The sequence below is a fragment of the Oryzias latipes genome, chromosome 21, assembly GCF_002234675.1.
Source record: "Oryzias latipes chromosome 21, ASM223467v1".
NCBI lineage: Eukaryota > Metazoa > Chordata > Actinopteri > Beloniformes > Adrianichthyidae > Oryzias > Oryzias latipes.
Genome location: NC_019879.2, coordinates 2,810,204 through 2,830,810, shown reverse-complemented (window position 1 = coordinate 2,830,810; position 20,607 = coordinate 2,810,204). Strand labels below are relative to the sequence as shown.

Sequence of the window (20,607 nt, the reverse complement as noted above, 5' to 3'; positions counted from 1 at the left end):
ATTTTAAGATACTTTTTGGCTTCCTTGTTTGGTTGTTGGTCCCTGTAAGGGACTGGACCTTGTTTTGTGGCAGATTACTATAAGCTTCAGGGCCACAATGACCAGACAAATCACAAAATGAGTTTCCTCCAAAGGGTAACAGGGCTCTTTGAGATACAGCGCAGACCGTTCAGTTATCTGGGTAAACAACTTGTGTAGCTGCATCCTCCTGGCAGTGGAAAGAAACCCGGCTAAAGTGGTTTGGGCATCAGGTCAGGATGTCTTATGCACTACATTCTGGACAACACCTGATCGTTATGCCCTCCAGACTGTTGTCAGAGGAGCAGTTTCAGACACTGGCCGCTAGCACACGTCCTCGGGGCAAACTTAGGACTTGCAGAAGAAATTACATCGCTCGACTTGGCCTCCCTCTACGGGAAATGGAGAAGGTGGTTGGCGAGACAGTGGTTGGTGGACGGATGGAGGGACAGAGGGGTGGATAGATGGATGCCTTCTCATTGTAATTCTCAACAAAACCCCTATAATTTGTGAATATTTCCCCAAAAGGTTTGACCTTGGCATGCCCAAAGTAAACAGAAAGCTGTTATCCAAAAAAATTAGGAATTTCCTAAAACAGTTTTCATGTAAAAGTCATCCCCACTTGTTTTTTATTCAAAATAGGTTTTGCTTAAAAAAATTATGCGTCGGATGGGCTAATGTGTTCTGAAAGGGTAGGTTTAAACCTTGTGCTATCTTAGATGACCGCACCTTTGCATTGACATGTTCTCCCTACCATGACAAATCATGGTGTCCATATAATCCATGGACACCAGTGAGGTTCATAAATCATTGAAGAGAAAAGGTTCAGAGCACTGTCTAGTGGGTCTAGATGACCCAACTTCCAATGTTAAAGTGCCTGGGATAGCACAAGGGTTACGGGATTGTGGAATATACATTTCTTTGCCTCAACCATTTTTTTTTCCAAAGGTATGCTGCCACTTACCTTAGCTCTGTAGTAGCCTACTTGTTTTTGTCTTGGTATTTTTATATCATTAACTTGTTTTTGACAGTTTTTTTGTTTTACTCATGATCAGTGGTGTGGCAGGCCTGCTACTTCTTTTTTGTGGTTATTTGCTGGCATACCATGCTGTTTGCGGGAGCATCGTTTACATGATGTCGCTTGGCAACAACAAAATCCAGACGGAGAAGCGACCAGAGATTACAGGACGAGCTGAGGAGTCTGGGGTCTTTCAGAGTTTGTTGGACTCTTAAGGAGTTGTTGCATCTGCCCTCTTTTACGCTGTAGGGCAGTATGGATGCAGCAACAGGAACAGGAATAGGATCCAAACCTGATGCGGAGATCTGATCCATTCTGGGATGTCCCCTAGAGTCTGTGACAGTGGAGGGTCATAGCAGGATGTTATGGAAACTGGAATCCATCCTGGACTATCCTCGTCATCATTTTCTGCATCACAGGTGCACTGAGGAGCTCCCACAGTCAGAGTCTTGAACATCTCGCTGTAGGAAGGAGCACTTTCACAGACCTTTCCATTAGCTATTAGACTCTACAACGCCTTATAGACACTGGACAGTAATTGTTGTTGGAATTCATATTTCTAGTATATTTTTAGACGTATTTATGATCTATCTGCTGCTTTTATTAGAGCTATCGTAAGAAGGTAATTTCCCCTTTGTGGGATTAATAAAGTTTTATTCTTATCTATTCTATTGCTACGGTAAATTACATTTTTAATTGTGGAAATTAAAAATAAACTGTTAAAGAGCTCCAGTAGTCGAAAGAATGATTACCCAACTTCTTCTTGATCTTTAGTCTCTCCGGATGAGATCCAGAAAGTTTACAGCTACCAGAACAAAGACAAAGTTTTCTTCGTTTTCTTTCCTTCCTGTTATGGCAGTTCCTTAAGCTAACTTTAGAAGTCGATCTGGTTTGGACCGCACACACGTAAACGTTTGAGAAACCTGCGCATGGTGGTTGCCTTTTCCCACTCTGCTCCATGCAGTCATCAATCAATAATCTTTGGACTGCCAAATGGCGCGCCACAAAACAATGAAAGGTTCTGGTCCTGTGTGAGTGTTCACTGGTATTTCTTAAACGTTTCCACCGTACTTTTTCCTGCTTCAACGGATTCTGTTCTTTTGCCTTTGTCCCTGTGCTTCTCTCTCCACTCGTTTGTCTGTTGTCTTCCCTCGCTCTGTTTTTCAAAGGATTACAGTGAAATTCAAGGCTAAGGATTATGAAAATCAATGCTGTGTTTGGTTACAACGAGGTTTGCTGCTGGGGATTTGTACACAACATGAGGCGGTTAGTGGATATGTTTTGGCCTCAGCCGCTTGTGTGCGTGTGTTCGGATATGTGTGCTAGTGCTAAACCGTGTGTGTGTGGGTGTGTGTGTGTTTGTGTGTGTGTGTGTGTGTGTGAAGCGGACTCTTCAGCTGGGAGCCAGCAGACAGTCTGCAGGTGGGGAGGCTTTGATTGTTGGGAAGTCGTAGAAAAACCAATCAATACGACACATCCTGCGAAGAAAGTGCTCTCATGTGCACACCAGGCTGTGCGCACACACACTCCGAGGTTGCTGTTACGCACGTTCGCACACAAACCAATAACATCCACTTAACACTTCTCCACCCCGCCGTACGTCTCGGCTGAACGTGTGAAGGAATGCACTGCCGCACGAGTGAAAAGGCATCTAAAACGGGGATTATGGAGAGGCAGCTTCTGTCATTAGCATGTGCCAGTGCTCATGCTGGATGTGTAGACCCACTGCAGTCAGGTGGTAGAGTGCCTATTGTGGAGAAAGTGAGAGGCCTCATTAAAGATGCATGGAGCTCTAGCATCAGCCACCAACCAAACAGCGGCCTCTAGGGATGAAAAGCTTCTCTGTGTTGGTTGGAGGGGGGATAGCGTGCATGAATTCATGCCATGCTAAGCCTAATATCCTCTTTCCTATGTGTGGATATGAAGAAATCTCTTAGCTCAGAAGCTAAGAGATTTCGCTTTCACTTCAAGTCTGCTACGTTTCCTGTCATGCTAAAAAATTATTTTTTTTATTTAGATCCTCTTTTCTGATAACGTGGACATTTTAATTATACAACTAATCCTGTCTTAAGGGGGGGGCTTTTGCAATATCAAAGTCTTGTGTTGTGTAATCTATAAAGGTTCGCCCACATTGCAAAAATAGTATTCTTCTGGTGTAATTTAGATAGTCAGATTGTAACCCTTTGCTGCATTTTAACTATCGAGGACAGAGCAAAGGAAACAGAGTCGATTTCCTTTTGGCTAAAAAAGAGTTTTGCTAATAAGGAAGGAGATTTTAAAATGAGCAAGAGGGTAATACTCATCTACACTAAATTTTATATGTGTTGTTTTAAAAAGTTTTTTGGATCATTTAGTTTTAAACACAGTAACCTGTAGTTTTAAATTCAAACAGTCTACCCAAACAGTGAAGTAAAAAAGATTTTCAAGTTTCAGTTTTTTTCAAATACAAGCAAACTTTGATTTAAAAGTTGATGTTCGCCTGCTTACCACTTTGTGCATTAACCTTTTGACGCCAAAGATGTTGCTTGCAACACCCAAATAACACAGGCTCTTTGACCTCCTGTAAAACTTTGACCGTTTTAGCAAACAAAGTGAAACAGCGGATTGTCATGCAGAGAAAAGTAGCTTTTCATATCTGCATGGCACCGACATGTAACGCTGCGTTAGTGATGTCGCTTTCTTCCGCGTCAGAATTTCAGAACCCGCTGGAGTTTCGTTAATTGCGAAAACGAGTGAAGAGTCACGGTAGTCAAAAGAAAGTCAAGACTGTATCTAAAGCTCCAGAATGAAAGGGTTCAAGTGGAAGCTGAAGGCCATGTCATAAAGTCACTACGTTCATTTTGTGCGTATTGCACAGATTAGAATTGGTCATACGTGAATATACTATTTCTATTAACTATTAGAAAACATTTAATTTAATACAGTTTAAGTTTAAAGAAAAGTAGGGGAAGCCTTCTCTGTAGTTTGAGTGAAGTGTCCTTTTTAATTCCCGCACTGGCATGTCTTGTTGTGTTATTGTCTGCGGTGCAGGTCATTCACAGCTGTGACAGCTCACCTTCAGCGTCATGTGGGATTTGGAAGCTTTACCACCAGCAAATCCTCTCTGATGCATAATGAAGCCTTTTTTTTCCCCCCTCCCTTCCACATCATTCCAAGTTTGCTGATCCATCGTTACGGCGGTAGCTTAGCTCTGCCACGCTTTGCTGCGTGCCGTTTCAGTCAACACCGGTGTCAGCATTTCCCAATCATCACAGCTGACTGTGGAGGTGTCTGTTCTTTGTGCGCGCTGAGACACACGTGCAAGCGTTGGCAGGTGTCCATGTGAGCGCGGATGCAAATGCGGCCCCAGCGCAGCCGAATGCCGGCGCTCCAGCCCAGACCTCGGCGTCACAGAAAAACATTGTGTAGGGCGATGACAGATTTGTAATTACAGAATCTTGTGTTCTGCGCTCCTCAGCAGCGACTGTCTGGGGAAGGCAGACTGGGTGTAATTTCTGATGATGAGGCCTGCCCCAAAACTTAAGGGGTCACACCACACATCTTCCAGGACACACACACACACACATGTGCACTAGGAATTGTGTGGTAGAACCCCAGCGGGCACACACTAACACAGAATGCTGGTCTCGATGAGGCGGTTAATTTAGAAGAGCCAAAAACCATCAAGCGAGCGCTTGATTTTTAGACAAGTGAAGGCATTACGGCTTCCCACAAAAAAAGGAAACAGCTTAATGGGAGGGAGTAAATGATTCATTAGGCAGAGAACACAAAACCTGGCTAATTTAAGTCTTGGAAATGTTAGCGGTTACGTAAGTGGACAAATGGGCTTTTAATTTGACATTTTTTCTGTAATTTAGACAAACATGTCGGATCTTTGAAATACGATGAATTGCACTTAAAGCAGGCCTCTGTTGCCAAAAGGAAATGCATTTGAAGGTAATTGACTTCTGTGGGGTAAAACGTATGTTTCTTGGAAAGAAGTCACGAGCCACAGTGTCTGACGTTAACCCTTTACCACCCAAGCTGGACTTCTAGTGTTGCCATCCTGTTGACTACCGTGGCTCTTGAACCCTTTATGCAATTAACGTAATTTCAACGGATTCAGAAGGGGAGAAAAGCAGCTTTAGGCTGATTTCCAACCCTTCACAGAAGTGAAGCTTAAATGGCATACATATACATATATAGCATTTTACTAGATAGTCCCATTCACACACACGTTCGCACAATGATGGTGGCTACGCTGACGAACACCGGCGCCAACCAATAACCACCAGGGGCGATGTGGGGTTCAGTGTTGAGGACGCCTTGACACATGGGTGGGTAAGAAGGGAGCCACACCCGCGCTCTACTTCTGCACCACACCTGAACTACACAATCAACATAAATCAGCTGATTGCCTCGCAGGGAAAAGCAACAGTGAAGAGCCGAGATGCAAAGCTGCTTTTCTCCGAGTCTGAATCAGTATGGTTGAAAGGTTACGGTTGGTGAAAAGATCGTGTGTTATTCAGGTGTTGCTAAGGACATCTCCAGTGTTAAAGGGTTAATCCACCTGCAGTGACAATTTTCTTAGCCAGGACTACGGTGTGTAGCTCCCATAATGCTCTATAAGAAAATCAGAGCAATGATCTTACAAATAAATTCATCCTACAACATCAGCTACAACTTTCTTTTTTACTTAATCCTATAAGAAGTTAAACCGAATGAGCACAATATTTGCCCATTTCTCTGTTTTTCTCATTATTATTTGCGCTGGAAGGTCACATCATTTGTCTGTAAATCTGTCAGCGCACTCAGTCTCAATCTGAGAAGCAAAATCCCTTTGTTTTTGTGTCAAACTGAATGCGATGAACCCCAGTTCCATTGGGATTACTGTCCGTGGCCCAACATCCTATCAGAGAGCAAAAGCTGTGCTTTTCTTTTTTGCTTCCGTAAGTTTCGGTCCCCCATAAATTTCACACTCCAGGACACAGACGCTCCTGCTGTCCCTTTGGGCGCAGCCTTTGTGTCAAACAGCTCAGACCTCTAATGGACGCTCTTGTTCTGCAGGTGTGTTTGCAACATCGACTGCTCCCACATCAGCTCCAACCCGGTGTGTGCCTCAGACGGTCGTTCCTATGACAACCCCTGCCAGGTGAAGGAGGCCTCCTGTCAGAGGCAGGAGCGCATTGAAGTCAAGTACCTGGGACACTGCCAAGGTCCGACACTCAAAACTGAAATTCATGCATGCTCTGAAACTAAACTAGGCGGCGGCGCCCCCCCCAAAACGCACTCGAAGCTGGTAATCTGTGTGAGCAGAGGCTGGCGTTGCGTTTACTTGATGACGTGGAGTCAAAAGAGGCAGCTAAACAGACTCTATCTCCATCCTCCAGCTTCTTCTGCCACTTTTCATGTTTGAATGAAGTTTTGACTTTGTTTACAGTTGTTTGAAAAGATAATCTTCTAACTCCTTCATTGCATTTATTACTTTAATGGTTCTACTGAAGAGCTACCTCTAAAATCCTTGTTCAGTTTGTATTTTGGTGCTCTTATTGTTTGTCTTACATTCTGCACCTGGTTGGAAAGCCAACAACAAGGTAGACTGGTTCTTTTGAAGTCTTTATTTGACTTTTTTTGGATCCTGCCCCATTGCTGTTCTTCTCAGTTTTTACCAAAGAGCACAGTGGCTCCCGCTGTGTCAGGGTTTTACTCAATGACATTTGACCAACGGCGACTCAGCAGGCCAAGAAATTGTACTTTTCAAAAGAGTAAAGTAAAAGCCGGTTAAGACCGGATCTTAAACCTGAAGTACAAAGGCATGAAATGTGTTTTGTGTCTTTAAAATCAATAATGTCAGGATTTGAGGTTTGTGAAAACCCAAAACTAGGAGACCAGTGACCTAAAACCAACTCAAACAAGGCGAGTTTGGAATGGACAAAAAAAAAAAAAAAAACCTTTTCTATTTAAACCATGAAATACTTGTATAAGCCAACAATTTTTTGTATCAATTTTTTGATCTTTGAATCATTGACTTTATATAAAAACTGGAATAAGTGACCCCCCCCTCTGTTAGTAAGTGCTCAAAAAGAGCTGCAAGAAGCCAAAATCCCATAGACTTCTACTAAAGAGCGAACCACTATTACTCAGTCATTCTATTTGTAAAAATAACCATTTTTGCTCCCCCGCCTTTTCTTAATGTGTTCTTGCTAATCTGATTTTTTTTCTGTAGTGCAAGTTATTCAAGTTATAAGCTGACCAATCAGATGCCTCTATAAAAGCCATTGTTTCACGTTCAAAACGTATTTTCCCAATCCTGCTTCCAAGTGCGTGTGGACTTCCAACAAGCTCACTCCTGACTGGCGACAGTGGTTGCCATAGCAATGTTGACTTAGACCAATTGTCCCTTACTGACAACATCTGGCTCCATCTGGCGTCCTTATCGCAAAAAGATGACAATGAATTGACTTCATTTCGCTGCAGCCGGAATGAAGCCGTTTTCCATGGGTGACATCTCATTCTGGTTCTTAGACACAGACAATGGTTTCAATTGGGAAATGTTAGAATTATAGGGGCTTATTGTATTTATATCATCTTAGATATATCATATTAGATAAAAGTGGGGCGGGGGCATGTGTACCAATGTGTTTTCTCTTCTTTTAAAATAATTTAAAGTTGTTTGGGCGTTAAGGTTTCTAAGGTTTTATTTTATATTTTCTTTCTTTTTCTTCAAACTGATTTCATAAGCAATATAATTTTATTTTATTGTGTTTGCAAGGATGAAAGCATCTAAAAAGAAAAAAAAGTAGTTATAATTCACAGAACCTGCTGCCTTTTCTCGGCACCATACAACTGGAAAATACTATCACAGTCTCAAATTGAAGCCATGAATTCACTCACCCCTGAAAAAAAAATCTATGGCAATAATATGATAATGATTTGAGGGAGACTTGGTCTGGCCATTCAGAAAAGAGGAAGTCAATGCAGCATCAATAAGGTGAGTGAAAATGCATTATTCACTCTGATCTTCCCAACTGATTCCGTTCCATTCTACCCTCGGTTCAGTATAATACATGAGGGGAGCGACGGCTTCGCACTTTTGATGAGAATAGTTTGCGTTTATACATATTAAGCAGAGAGGTGCACTCTGCAGGAGACCTTTGTTAGATGATAATTCACATCCCGGCCTCTTCTCCACAACGGCATCAATTTGAACTTGGAACACACATAATGGATGGGGGCTGCAGCCTCAGAAGAGGTTACAGTGACCTGAGATCAGCTTTAATGTGTCTTTGGCCTTTCCAGGAGACATCATAACTGGGAACAAAGGCGATGAACACTTTGCACGGACCGACCTCACGGGTGAGTGCTTCTGTAATGGTGGTGGATTAGCGAATAACATGTGCTGTCAGTCATCGCTGAATGCAAGTCACTCTCTCTCACTTCTGTCCTCTGCCTCCCTTTCATTACGTTCACCTTTTCTTTTATCCATCTTTTTCAAACAGCACAGTAATACGTGAGTACATGAACTTTTTTTGTGTGTGTGTCGCCTACGACAATCGTCTGTCATTTCAGTGGGGGAAAACGAGGAGCCGAGGAACGGACTGGCACGTGGTCGCTATATCCAGTGTCCAGAACGGTACCAGAACTTCTGCGTCCATGGAGAGTGTCAGTTACCCAGCATCCTGGCCCAACCGTCCTGCAGGTTAGGCTGTTAAAGGAATCCATTTAAAGACCCACAACAATGAAAGTTGTCTTTTGGGTGTTTTTAACATGTTCTCATGGGATTTTTCTGATGATGGAAGACGTATATAAAGAAAATGAAGCTTAAGCTTGTATTTCTGAGTATTTCATTTTTAATCTGTTGTGAATCTGGAGTAGACATGCCGTCGGAAAAAGCTTTTAGCAGAGATGTAGGTGGGCAGAAGCTCGCCGCTCGCCGCTCCGATCCATTTCGATGCATCCACTTGTAGACAAATAGATCCATGATCACGTCTTCATTTTCCTCCTCCGAGCATCTGGCTCAAAACTCAAAATCGACGATATTTTTGTTGCACTGTTAATGTTATGTGTGGGGTTGTAAGGGGCTGTAAGCTAGCAGGAGAGCATGAAAATAGATGGACGATGGGAAATGGGGGGGCGGGCTTACTCTGTGCCAACAGTTCCACCCACAACTCAAAGGCAAATTCCGAGCAGACTGTTGCTGCTCCGCAGAAACTATGTCCTAGGAAACAACAAAAATGGCATAATTATAATTACAAGACCACTGGAAAGGCTTTCAAATGAAATCAAAAGATGATCAGAGTGGGACTTTAACCCAACGCTGTTCCAAAAAGAGGCTTTTCGTTCAGACCGCTGATTCTTCATTTATTGCGAGATGACTACATTTTTAAGGGCAAGATAACAGTAATCTTGTAATTATATTTGAGCTATGGGCATTTTCGTATATAATTCTGTCTTCAAACTCAATTTTTACAAATTAGCTCTGGGTGTAAACAAATTCTTCGCCCCCTACAACATATAAACACATATTTGTTGAGGCTCTCTCTGTGATCTGCAGACGCTCAAAGAAAGCATGTAATGTAAAATGGCTAATCAGCTGTAAAATTTCCCAATTGCGAGGCAAGCGCCGGCGCCCGTTCATTTTTTAATCAGGCTTGCTTATCTTCAGTCAAAACAAGCCTGTGTGCTTCGAGGAGGGCGGGTTTGAGGGGGTAACCCTTCCCACTGCAGCGCTCCAGTGAGAAAGGGGTGTTGACCTGTCAAACGAGGGTCCTGTCTAATGGGGAGTCACAAACTATGTTGCGGGGGGTTGTATTTTCCTGTGTGCGAGGCGGACTTGTGTGGGCATCAGCAATCAAAGCTCCCACTGTGCTTTGCATATGTGCAGCAGCACAGAGTGAGAGGAAGGGTGGGTGAAGCAGAGTAACCACGCACCGATTAGCCACATGTTGTTCTCGGGGAACCTTAGGACTGCAGGCATTTGTGCCCGCGCTTCTCTGTTGGACTAGCTCGAGGAAGCCAACTTTTTTGGCAGCCGCTTTACAACCTGGCTTAGTGAAACAACACAACACCATTAGCAGTGTGAGGAAAATAAGGGGGTTAGCCTGACCTCCAAACTCCTTAAATCCAGCTGGAACAAGCATCTTCATGTGCTAACTCAAACAAAAACACAGTCACAGTCCTGGTTAGTACCACTGGACATCTGTTATCCATATTCTACTATTCTACCATACGCACAGCTGAGCATTGGAGGCATTGTGATAGTTATTTGTTGGTTAAAGAGTTGATGAGACTTCTGCTACTCGACGAAGAGACCGTGACCCCCCCCCCCCTTCCTTTCACATGGGTTATCAAAAGATAAAAACAGAATAACTGACATCTTCTGTCCTAAAATATTTATCCGAACTTTGCAACAACAACAAAGCAGTAGTTCCCTTTTTTGCATAATCCAAAATGTTTAGCTGCTGTTTACAATGAATCTCATCAATTACTTTATTTATTTGCAGATGACAGACTTCTTTATGTCAGGGATCGAGTTTTCACTGAAGCACCATCACTCATCTGAGCCTTAAAACAACAAACCATCACACGCTGGAAGCTTGTTGGCTGTGGCTCTAAGAAGCCAAAATTATGATTTGTTTTTTATTTATTTGCAGGTATGCTAGGAAAAACTGTAGAACAGTCACATGTATTGTCCTACTGTGTGGTCCTGGTTTCAGAAACCTGTGAAAAAATATACTGCAGAAGTTATAATCTTAACCGTTTTACACCAGGGCTTTAGGTCCAGAGACATTCTTCCGACTAGCACAGCTCTTCAACCGTTGAGGAAATTTACGTTATTCCAATTAATTCCAAAGCGGAGAAGATTGACTTTGTGCTGAAATGCAACACTTTATGTACATTGTGTTGCATGACTGTGCAAAGTCGAGATGAAGAGCTGCATTTCTCTGCGGAAGAATTAATGGGTTTGCATTGATTAAGTAGACAGTCTATGATTTACAGTACGTCAAAGAGCGACTTATTGAGGTGTCAGCGGCGACAAATACAGTGTTAAATATGACAAATATATACATATAGAAATATATCTATATATATATAGATATATAGATATTTTACATTATTTAAAGTCTTTGTGCATTAGAAATAGGCCCCTTCGATGAACTGGTGACCTTTCGAAAGTTTACCCCACCTTTGCCCAACAGTAGCAGAGATAGGCTCCAGCAACCCCATCACCTCAAAAGTTTTATGAAAAGGATGTGATGGATTTAGATATACAGACAGATACACACAAGACAATTTTTGAGCATTTTAACAAAACAAAGTACATTAGATAAAATTGGTTTCTTCTTTATGTTATCATTCTACACTAAATTGTACATCCCCCAGTGATTGACAATGAATTGGAGCTTTTTGTCACTGAGATGGAACAGCTCCTCATCCTTAAAGCTGCTACATTTACAGCATTAAAAAGCGCTTTAAAAGAATGACCTAAAATTGTCATAATGAGTATTTTACTAACAAAACGTTTTCGGAACTACATGTCCTGGAAGGATGCAGGCGTAGCTGATCTACAGGGATCGGCATCACAGCTTTTTAGCAGAAAGGATTTTCAGAGTTGAAGAGTCACAACTTCATCTATGTTTCTGTAGGACTTTGATGTAAAGTGTTAGCCAAAACAAAGAGTTCTGTTAAAAAATCCTTCCAGCACGTGTATTCATGTATGTAAGTAGAAGAAGGGGTGTGATGGATCATTTAGCAATTTGAGTCATATCATAGTTTGTGGTTCCCGATAGCAATTCAGTTGATATTGAATCATTGTGGACGACCCGTTTCACTGACCTAAAATGGATCCGGGACAATTTTAGCCAAAACCTCAACCAGTGTGACTTAGACTTAAATACCTGGTAAACAGTGCAGGGGAAGTTTTCTAGATTCGTTAGACTTCTTCTAGATAATCAAGTGTCTTTGCTAAATTCAGAGTGTTTCATTGACTGGAATGATGGACTGACTGACACGTGTGTGTTGTCCGCTGTGATGACACTTAGTTGTTGTAATAAACCAACCATGCCTCAATCAAAATATATGTTCCTATATCGATTATAGCTGATTTATTTTATTTTATAACGGTATTGGTCGATTTGATTAATAACTTGCCTCGGACAGATTGTTCGGATTGGATTTTTTTTGGATAATTTAGGAATAAAAATCGATTCATCGATTAAGCTGATTAATCATTACACCCCTAGTTAGAAGCCATCTTGTGTCGCTTTTATTTGAAAGCCTGCTTCAGGCAGGAAGTGCAAGTGTTGCCTCATAAGCAATGTGAATAGGATGAGTGTATTCTCACTAAAGACCTCTTCTCTGTTCACAGAAAAGCCTCCGTTCAGTAACGCAACAAACATTACAAATGGTCACACCACAGTTACCTCTAAATGCATTCCAAGATTCAAAAAAAAAAAAAAAAGAAAGAAAAGAGGGGGCATTCATGAACTGCTCCAGGCCCCTCCGTCTGATGCGTGCAGATGTCACCGTTGGTTCACTCTGTGACATCTTGTGATGATACGAAAATAAACACAGCGGACCCGCCGCCGCATAGTGGCTGAGAGGTGTGGTAGCGCTCTCGTCAGATCAGAAACTGCTGCTTTTATCAACACGTCTGTCCTGTTGTCCCCAGATAACTGCAGGATTTAATGAAGCGCATCAGGAACTTAAAACAGCCGCCGATGACAGATACTGTGAGAATCTCTCGCATCCAATTATAAATAAAGGCAGGCGGATTAAGCAGCTTTCCCACTTCAGCCACATTAATTATTAATTTCTGATCCCGATTTAAATTCATCTACTGGAAGGAGAGCAAGTCAATTCAATTTGAAGATAATTTATTAATCCCTTTGGGTGAAATGAAAGTGTTCCGATGGAGAAACAGCTCTCCGCATAAGAAGTATCTCGCTATGTTTGTGGGCAGGATTGACCTTTGGTGCGCGCCCTCATTGCAGAGGACGAGCTGAAGTCTGCAGCTGAAGACAGAAAAGCCTGCTGCTGGGCTCCTGTGATGCTAACCACCCACGACAACTTTTTATTTTCATTTTTTAGGGGTGTTATTGTTATTTCTTCACGTGTTCCAGCTGGCTAATGTGCTCTAAAAAGTCTAGCCAAATCCTTCGTAGAAGTGTATTTAACATCAGCAAATCCCTTTATGGTTTCTAAAGCCTCCCCTGCTGGGTTTTAACTCGTTGTTTTGTTTTCTAGCGAACCACTTGACTTGTTTTTTTTCCTCAGACTTCCAATCTGGAGCTATAACCACCTCCTAGCTAACTAAATCAGCAGCTAAAATGGAAACCACATGGACCTTTGCTAACATATTAGCCGTTTCAGATTTATGAGGAGTTAATTTCACAGAAGGGCTGAATAGTTTCCTGGTGAGCTTACTTTTTTTATGAACCGTGGTGGTGGTGGAAGTGCAGACGTACATCAAAATGTCAGGAAAGCAGACGCACATGTTTACCCACACGGATGCGTTTCACCAGTCAGGAGAAGAAAAATGAATGCAAATGACAGGAAATCTGCTTCACAAACACACTTTTTTTTAAAACTGTCTGCAGTCATTCAACTCCACAAAAACTGCATGGACGTGCGTTCATGTAAAGGCACGGGGGGAGCCCACCGCCCACAGACGCACACACACAGTGATTGCACCTGTGCGCTCACCCGGCCACACAGTCTTTGCTGCTGACAGACAAAAGCGTTGAGGGTCTTTGCTGCCCCCTGCTGGTTGTGAGAAAGCAGGAGTGTGATGCGGTGGAGAGTGGAGGTCTCAGAGGGAGTGGTGTGTGTCTGCCTGTGCAAACAAAGTACACCCCCCCCCCCCCCCAACAGAACAAGGTTGCAATGTTCATCTCCCACTGTCAGGTCAAGGGGATGGTGAACGGAAAAGAGCCTCTGCCTGTGAGTGTGTGTGTGTTTGTGTGAGAGCGAGGATGTGCAGGTGTTGGTGGGTAACAACCTCCCCCGAGGCGGGAAAAGCGAGTGAAGAAGAAGAAGAAGAAGAGCCTCAGAGAAAGAGAGAGATTTAAAGGGGACCGTTTTAGCTCGTCTGCAAGAACAAAGATCATCTATTAGAGGAGATGTGTGTGTTGTCATGCTTTTTTTTGTGTGTGTGTGAGTGTGTGTTTTCTTCTCCTATGACTGCACTCTACTTCCTAAAAAAATGTCACAGCAGAGGTTAAAAATCTTTTTTTTTATTTAAGGAGGAAAATAAATGCAATTTTTTTCTTGCGTTAAGTGTGATGTCATTTTTTTGTGCTTGTCAAAGATCAGTAGTTTTTTTTTTTTGTTTTTTTTTTGGGGGGGGGGGTTGTTTTTTCGTCCAAAAACGACACTATAAAGAGAAAAAGGCAGTACTTCATTCAAAATTTGCCTATAAACTGTGGGCGGAACCTTTGGCACGAAGCCTAACCCTAACCCTAACCCTCTTCCCGTCACCCAAAAGCCATCTGTTTTTTATGCTCTCCTGCTACCTTACAGTCACTCACACCCCTGACCTATTATTACTGGTGCAAAAAAAAAAAAAAAGGTGGAGCAATATCAGATCTATCCAGTCGTACAGTTTTGATGCAGACGCCAGCTCAGACGAGGAAAACAAAGACCAACCAGGATCTCTTGATCTGCAGGTGGATGCATCAGAATGGAGAGGAGCAGGAAGCTTGTGTATTTTCTACATCACAAATGCCATCTTTTTCAAAAACATTTTGTTTTCTGCTATTGAGTCACATTTTTTTTTTGAATAAGGACATACTCAGAAACGCAATTTTAAGCTTAATTTCCTTTATAAACGTCCTCCATCATCAGAAAAATGCCACGAGTGTGTGTTAAAAACACTGATTTACATCATTGCATAACAAAAAAACAGATCATTTATTGTTCTATTAAAGTATTTATAGATTAACTGCTCCACTTTCCTTTTGGTAGATGATTTGTATTCTTGTACGGAAAAACATTTGTTTTATTTATGACTGATAAAAAGCAACAGGTCAGAAATAAGGTGCTAATGCCAGACAATAAAATGTTTAATCAAACACCAATATGTCATTAAAATGGTGAAAAAGCGTTCACCCTAAACAATCGAACAAGATGTCTGCTCAGAAAAAGATTAGATTTCAACAACAGCAAATTATTGAGGCATAAAGAGAATCATATATTTGTACTTTTTGCTCAGTTTGATGTTTATATTGCAAGTGTTTGCGTACTGCAAGAAAAAGATCTTGGTGCATTGATGCTTTGTTTTAAAAGACTTTATTTATTAATAATCCTCCTAAGTTCAGAAGCAACGACACCCACAGTCTTTTTACCACACACGTATGTTGGCTTTTTCACACTCCAACAGTCAGCTTTTATTGAAATTGTCACGGCAGAAATGCTGCCACTACGATGCTTTTTTATCAAAAATGTACAAGAGCTTCAACCACAAGTGTGGAAAATAACTCTCCAGTCCCTCGGTGCTAAGAAACGGCTCTGTGTCCTCGCTCTTGTGTGTGATCTCAGCTGCCACTCAGGCTTCATCGGCCCGAAATGTGAGATGAAAGAGTACAACGTGCTGTATGTGGTGCCGGGCTCGGGGAAACTGCGCTACGTTCTCATCGCCTCCATCATCGGCGCTCTGCAGGTGGCCATCATCTCTGTGGTGGTCCTCTGCATCACCAGGTGAGTTATCACCTGAAAGGAGGTGTGTATCTGTGACTTTTTGGTTGGTTTTATCGGTCCAAAAATAACTTTTTCAATCATTTTTGCTCTGACATACAAAAAAAACAGAGATAAACTATTTTAATATTCTTTTTTTTATCTTACTTTTGCCTTTATCCAGATAATAATTTATTTTATTGATTTTTATTTACCTTTTATTTATCCAGGCGAGACGGGTTAAGAAAATTTATTCCTACTTTAAACTGTGTCCTGGGAAAAGTCAAGACCTTTTAAGAAATGAAATAAATAAGTTTCAGGAGAGACATAAATCAAAATAATCATAATTAGAGTCAAATACTACTCAACGCCTTCATTTATTTGCAGCTATGAAGGAAATTTCACAAATGTTTTTACCTTTATGTAGATGTTTCATTAACCCTAGAACACTTTCACAATAAAAAGTTACACCCTCACTTTAATTTTTACCCAATATAATATACCCAACTAAAAGTACTTGAAATAGGTCAAAACATGACAACACATGATAAATAAGAGTGGTTTTCTTTTATTTTCGACTGTGGTATGTGTAACAAAATGAAAAAGAAAAACATAGGAAGTTCCCAAAAACATGCTCAAAATTTACAGAAAAATTAGGAATTTGAGAACAAAAGCATTCCTAGAAAATACTCCTCGACATTTTGAAATTGATGTAAATAGTTGAAAATCACCAAAACAGTGAAAGAAAATAGTGAAAATCACCCGGTGATAGTGTTCTAGGGTTCAGGTAGTTTTAGAGTGGAAATGATTTGAAGCACATTAGAATGAAGGATTAGAATGTCACCTGTCAGTCTAAAGACCACACCCCTGTTTATGTGCCAGACTGAATCTGCTATTGTTTATGTACTAAACATAAGAACCTGACCAAGTGAGTTTGACGTCAGCCGTAGAAAATGGCTTCATTCCATATTCAATTCAGTCTACATTTTTATTCACGGACGCTGCCAGCAATTATTATTATTACTTTTAACTTGTTATATTTTTGTTTTAAACTGTGGTTTGCTTTTTCACAAAAAATCATACAAAGTGGGACGTGTTGTCATGGTAACGGCTACAGAGCCTGCACCGACCTCGCTCTGCTGCAGCGGAGGAAAGTGGTAGAAATGCCGGAAGTTCAAGAAATTTCAGAGGGAAAGCTCCCCTCTTGGAGTCTGTTTTTGTCCAGATGATGAAGCAGAAGTTGAGTGTCGCCTCCTCGTGGCTCATCTCCTTCATAGATTCTCTTCTCTCTTTCTCTTCTGCTGCATCCCAGTCTTCAAAATGATCAAATTCATCAAACAGGTTCAAGGAAACTCGGAAATCACTCCTGTTTTTCTGCTGTCTTGCTGTTGTAATAAAACGTGGTATAAAAGATGACTCTGCAGATGTCAAGTCCTCAGGAATGGCGGTGTTCCAATAAAACATGTTTGCCTCGCCTATATCTGACCTAAAGGGCAACTCCAGTGCACCCCGGGCCGTTTCAAAATGTTATCCAGTCTTTAAGGCCCACCTAGCATGATAACCCCTCAAATGACCTCTATTTTAAATCCTGGAGTTTATCATTTATCCATTTAGACCACTTGCACATCAAACCCTCTAAACAATACGTTTCAAAGCCAATAGAAGAGCTACAGATTTCTTTCTTTTTCCAAAATGTGCTTTTAAATGTAGGTCCCCACAACTTCACACATTTCCACAAACAGTGCAGTCACAAGCCTGGAAAGAAAACTGTCATCGTTGTTTGGGAATGGAAAGCTTCAGCGTCTGCTGGAGGAAATGGCCAGAAAAAGTCCCTTTTCCCCCTCACAAACGAGAAAGCAGCAGGTACAGACAGTCTCACATGTTTTTGCTTTCACTATAATCTGTTGTACACACAGATGTTAGCAGAGACAAAACTGGATAAAGGACTCTGTGAAGATGGAGACAAATAGAGTGGCATTATGGGTAAAGTAGCAGGATAAGACAGTAGATAATCTGTGTCTGAGATATCTCTTCAATGTTTTTTCTTTTCTTTTAAATAAAAGGCAACCTTATCACTGTATGGCTTGTAGATGCCACTTGAACAAATCCAAACAGGGCAGAGGCTTACAGAGGTGCTTCATCTCTGCAAGACATTATTGCATTTTGTAAATGTTGCCGCAGTTTTACAGGATTTTCTGTTTATTTCCCTCTCACTTAAAGGACAAACAGGTGGGAGCGGAAAAGGTCACGTCTGTGCTTTGCCTCCCTTGTATGACATTCTGTCACATCTCGGAAAAGGTCCGCTCCGAGGAACTTCCCTGCAAAATACCATGTTGATGCCACTTTGTTCTGTAACCCGTCCGGATTCCAGAGGCTGAAAATAGGAAAGCACATTAAAAAAAACGCTCATCCGCCCTGCCCCAAGTCCGTTTGATTGCTCCAAATATGTAAATCAGTAGCAGGGGAGAGAATGAAGGCATTGATAAAAGTGCAGACCTGCCCATCAAATGATCTTCAGCTGCTCTGTGTGGTCACAGCTGCAGGATTTGGAAAGTAACCTTCAGTTAATAAAGCTATAAAACCAAATTTAATGGGGGCATGATTACTATGATCATCTAACAGAACTCTTTCTAGCTTTATAACAGAGCTATCACTATGTGTATCGATTGTAAGTCAGCTTATTTGTAGGAACCAACGTTTTATATTTTCCTCTTATTGCTTACAGCCTGACTGCAAATGAGGAACAATCAAAGCGTATTTGTGCATTAGAGCTGCCCCGCGGTATATACTGTACCGCTGATTCGACAAATCCCACAATGCTTTGTTGGTATGTTGGGACGCAGTCGGGGTTGGTGACAAAAAAAAGTACACTACACTCTACACTGCTTACAAATGTGTGGATACAAGAAAAAATGACACCGTTTAACACAAATAGCACATATGCAGACAAAACACAGTACACGAGGCTCAGGAGGGTGGGGAGGATGGAGGGAGGGGGGCCCCCATAAATCTGTCCTTCAGGTGCAGCTCAGCTCAGGTGAGCGGCACCTGTAACTCTCAACATTGTTTGCAAAACGTAAAAAACAGACTGATACTAGTAGAACTAGTAGTTACTGTGACTATGCTAACTCTTGTAACACGTACCTTTGCAGAACAGTATCACCCATATGTGACTTACATTATCCTGACAAAAACGTTACAACACACTTAGTACATGCCAAACAACGGTCCGTTCCATTTGTATGTTGCTTAGAGCCTCAAGGGAAATCCAAGACACACTTTTGCTGTCCTCAGGATGCAGCCGCTCTTGTCTACAACCCTCCAACCCAAAAACCTGTGGCACCGTACAGATGAACCCCCCCCTACTAGTGCATGTGACTGAGACATAGGAAAAATATTATCTAACTTTGAGACAAAACGGACTGTGTACACTAAATAAAGAACAGCTTAAGGCTTCTTTATTGTGGAATTAACAGCAGACCTTGATGGGGAAGGATACAAAACACACACACAGTCATATTTAATCTAATACTTTCTAAAGAAAGATTAAATAAATAAATATGCATTTTTTTTGTCTTTTTTTTTGTTTATGTACTCAGAAGTATTTAATGTTGATCCCTTGTCATGATGTAAATGTTGTAAAAATTATTCAAATTAATTGGCAAAATTGAGTTAAATTGATGCGGCATCTATGTGCTGCCGTGTCAGACAAGCAAACGTTCTGCAACATACTTTCCTGCATAGGAATATTCTTTTCTGCTTTGTAACACGCTTTTATTTTGATCTCTACAGGAAGTGCCCGCGAACAAACAGGATCAACCGGCAAAAGCAAAATAATGTCCACTTCAGTTCTGAGAACACCATGCGCGCCTCCACTCGACTTATCTGAGCCCAGACACACCTGACGGTCCTCCTCCGCGCCGCAGAGCCGCCAGATGTTCCCCTCTCCCCAAAGGCCAACCGTGAGAACATGCATCCGCCCCCCTCCCCGTCACTCCTCGCCTCTTTCTCCCACGTAAAACTCCTGAAGCAGGATGCCGGCGACACAGACAGACACTTGCCTTCCGTCCTTCCAGATGCCGACGAGCCTCCTTGCACCTTTTTTTCAGAGGTTTTTCTCAGAAAAACTGAACTGTGGATTTTTCGGGGGGAGGGGCCCAGGAGGACACCGAGGACACTGAACTTGACTGTGTGTGAGTGTCTGTTAGACGTGTGCGCTTTGGTAGAGGCAGACTAGCTGATGTCCATGGTGTGTAGATGATGGGTGGGGGGGCTTTAACTGCAGTGTGTGTTCAGTTGGGAGGGGGGAGGGGGGTACACGTGATGCCTTGCACCTTGTGTTATAGGAGACTTCTGACAGAGGGCACAACGCTATTTTAGAGCTCTCTGTTTGGTTGTGACAATTGACGTCAGCTACTGTATCTTGAGTTCTATTTCCAATAGTTATTATTACGTTGTCTTGATGGGATCATTTTTCTGTAAATGTAAATAAATAATTTATATCACGAAATGTAACAACACACTGTGTGGGTCCATGTGTGTACCTCTTGATTTTATGGCTTAGTCACAGCTCTCAACCGGAGAAAGGTAGTTTGCCATCTCTCGGTGGGTGGAGCGTCCTTAATCCAGGTGGAGGGGTTTAAACATCTTGGGGTCTTGTTCACGAATGAGGGAAGACCGGAGCGTGAGATTTACAGGCGGATCGGAGCGGCGTCAGTAGTTACGCAGTCCCTGTACCGATAAATAAATACCCTGTCCGAGGTGGAGAAGAGAGAGCTGAGCCAAAAAGCAAAGCTCTCATTTTACCGGTGGATCTTCGTTCCAAAACTCACCTATGGCCATGAGCTCTGGGTCATGACCCAAAGAACCAGGTCCCGAATACAAGCAGCTGAAATGAGCTTCCTCCGTAGGGGGGCTGG

At 42.0% G+C, this 20,607-nt stretch overlaps 1 protein-coding gene across 1 annotated transcript in view; it reads left to right on the top strand.

Annotated features, from left to right (window-relative positions):
* tmeff2 (transmembrane protein with EGF like and two follistatin like domains 2) overlaps positions 1 to 20,208 on the top strand; it is a 156,125-nt gene extending 135,917 nt beyond the window's left edge. The window contains exons 6-10 of the mRNA XM_023950647.1: positions 6,083 to 6,231; positions 8,315 to 8,371; positions 8,585 to 8,714; positions 15,554 to 15,712; positions 19,481 to 20,208. Of these exons, the coding sequence (XP_023806415.1) occupies positions 6,083 to 6,231; positions 8,315 to 8,371; positions 8,585 to 8,714; positions 15,554 to 15,712; positions 19,481 to 19,577 (592 nt within the window). The 3' untranslated portion in view covers positions 19,578 to 20,208. The remainder of the gene's footprint in view (positions 1 to 6,082; positions 6,232 to 8,314; positions 8,372 to 8,584; positions 8,715 to 15,553; positions 15,713 to 19,480) is intronic.
* Positions 20,209 to 20,607: the final 399 nt, after the last annotated feature.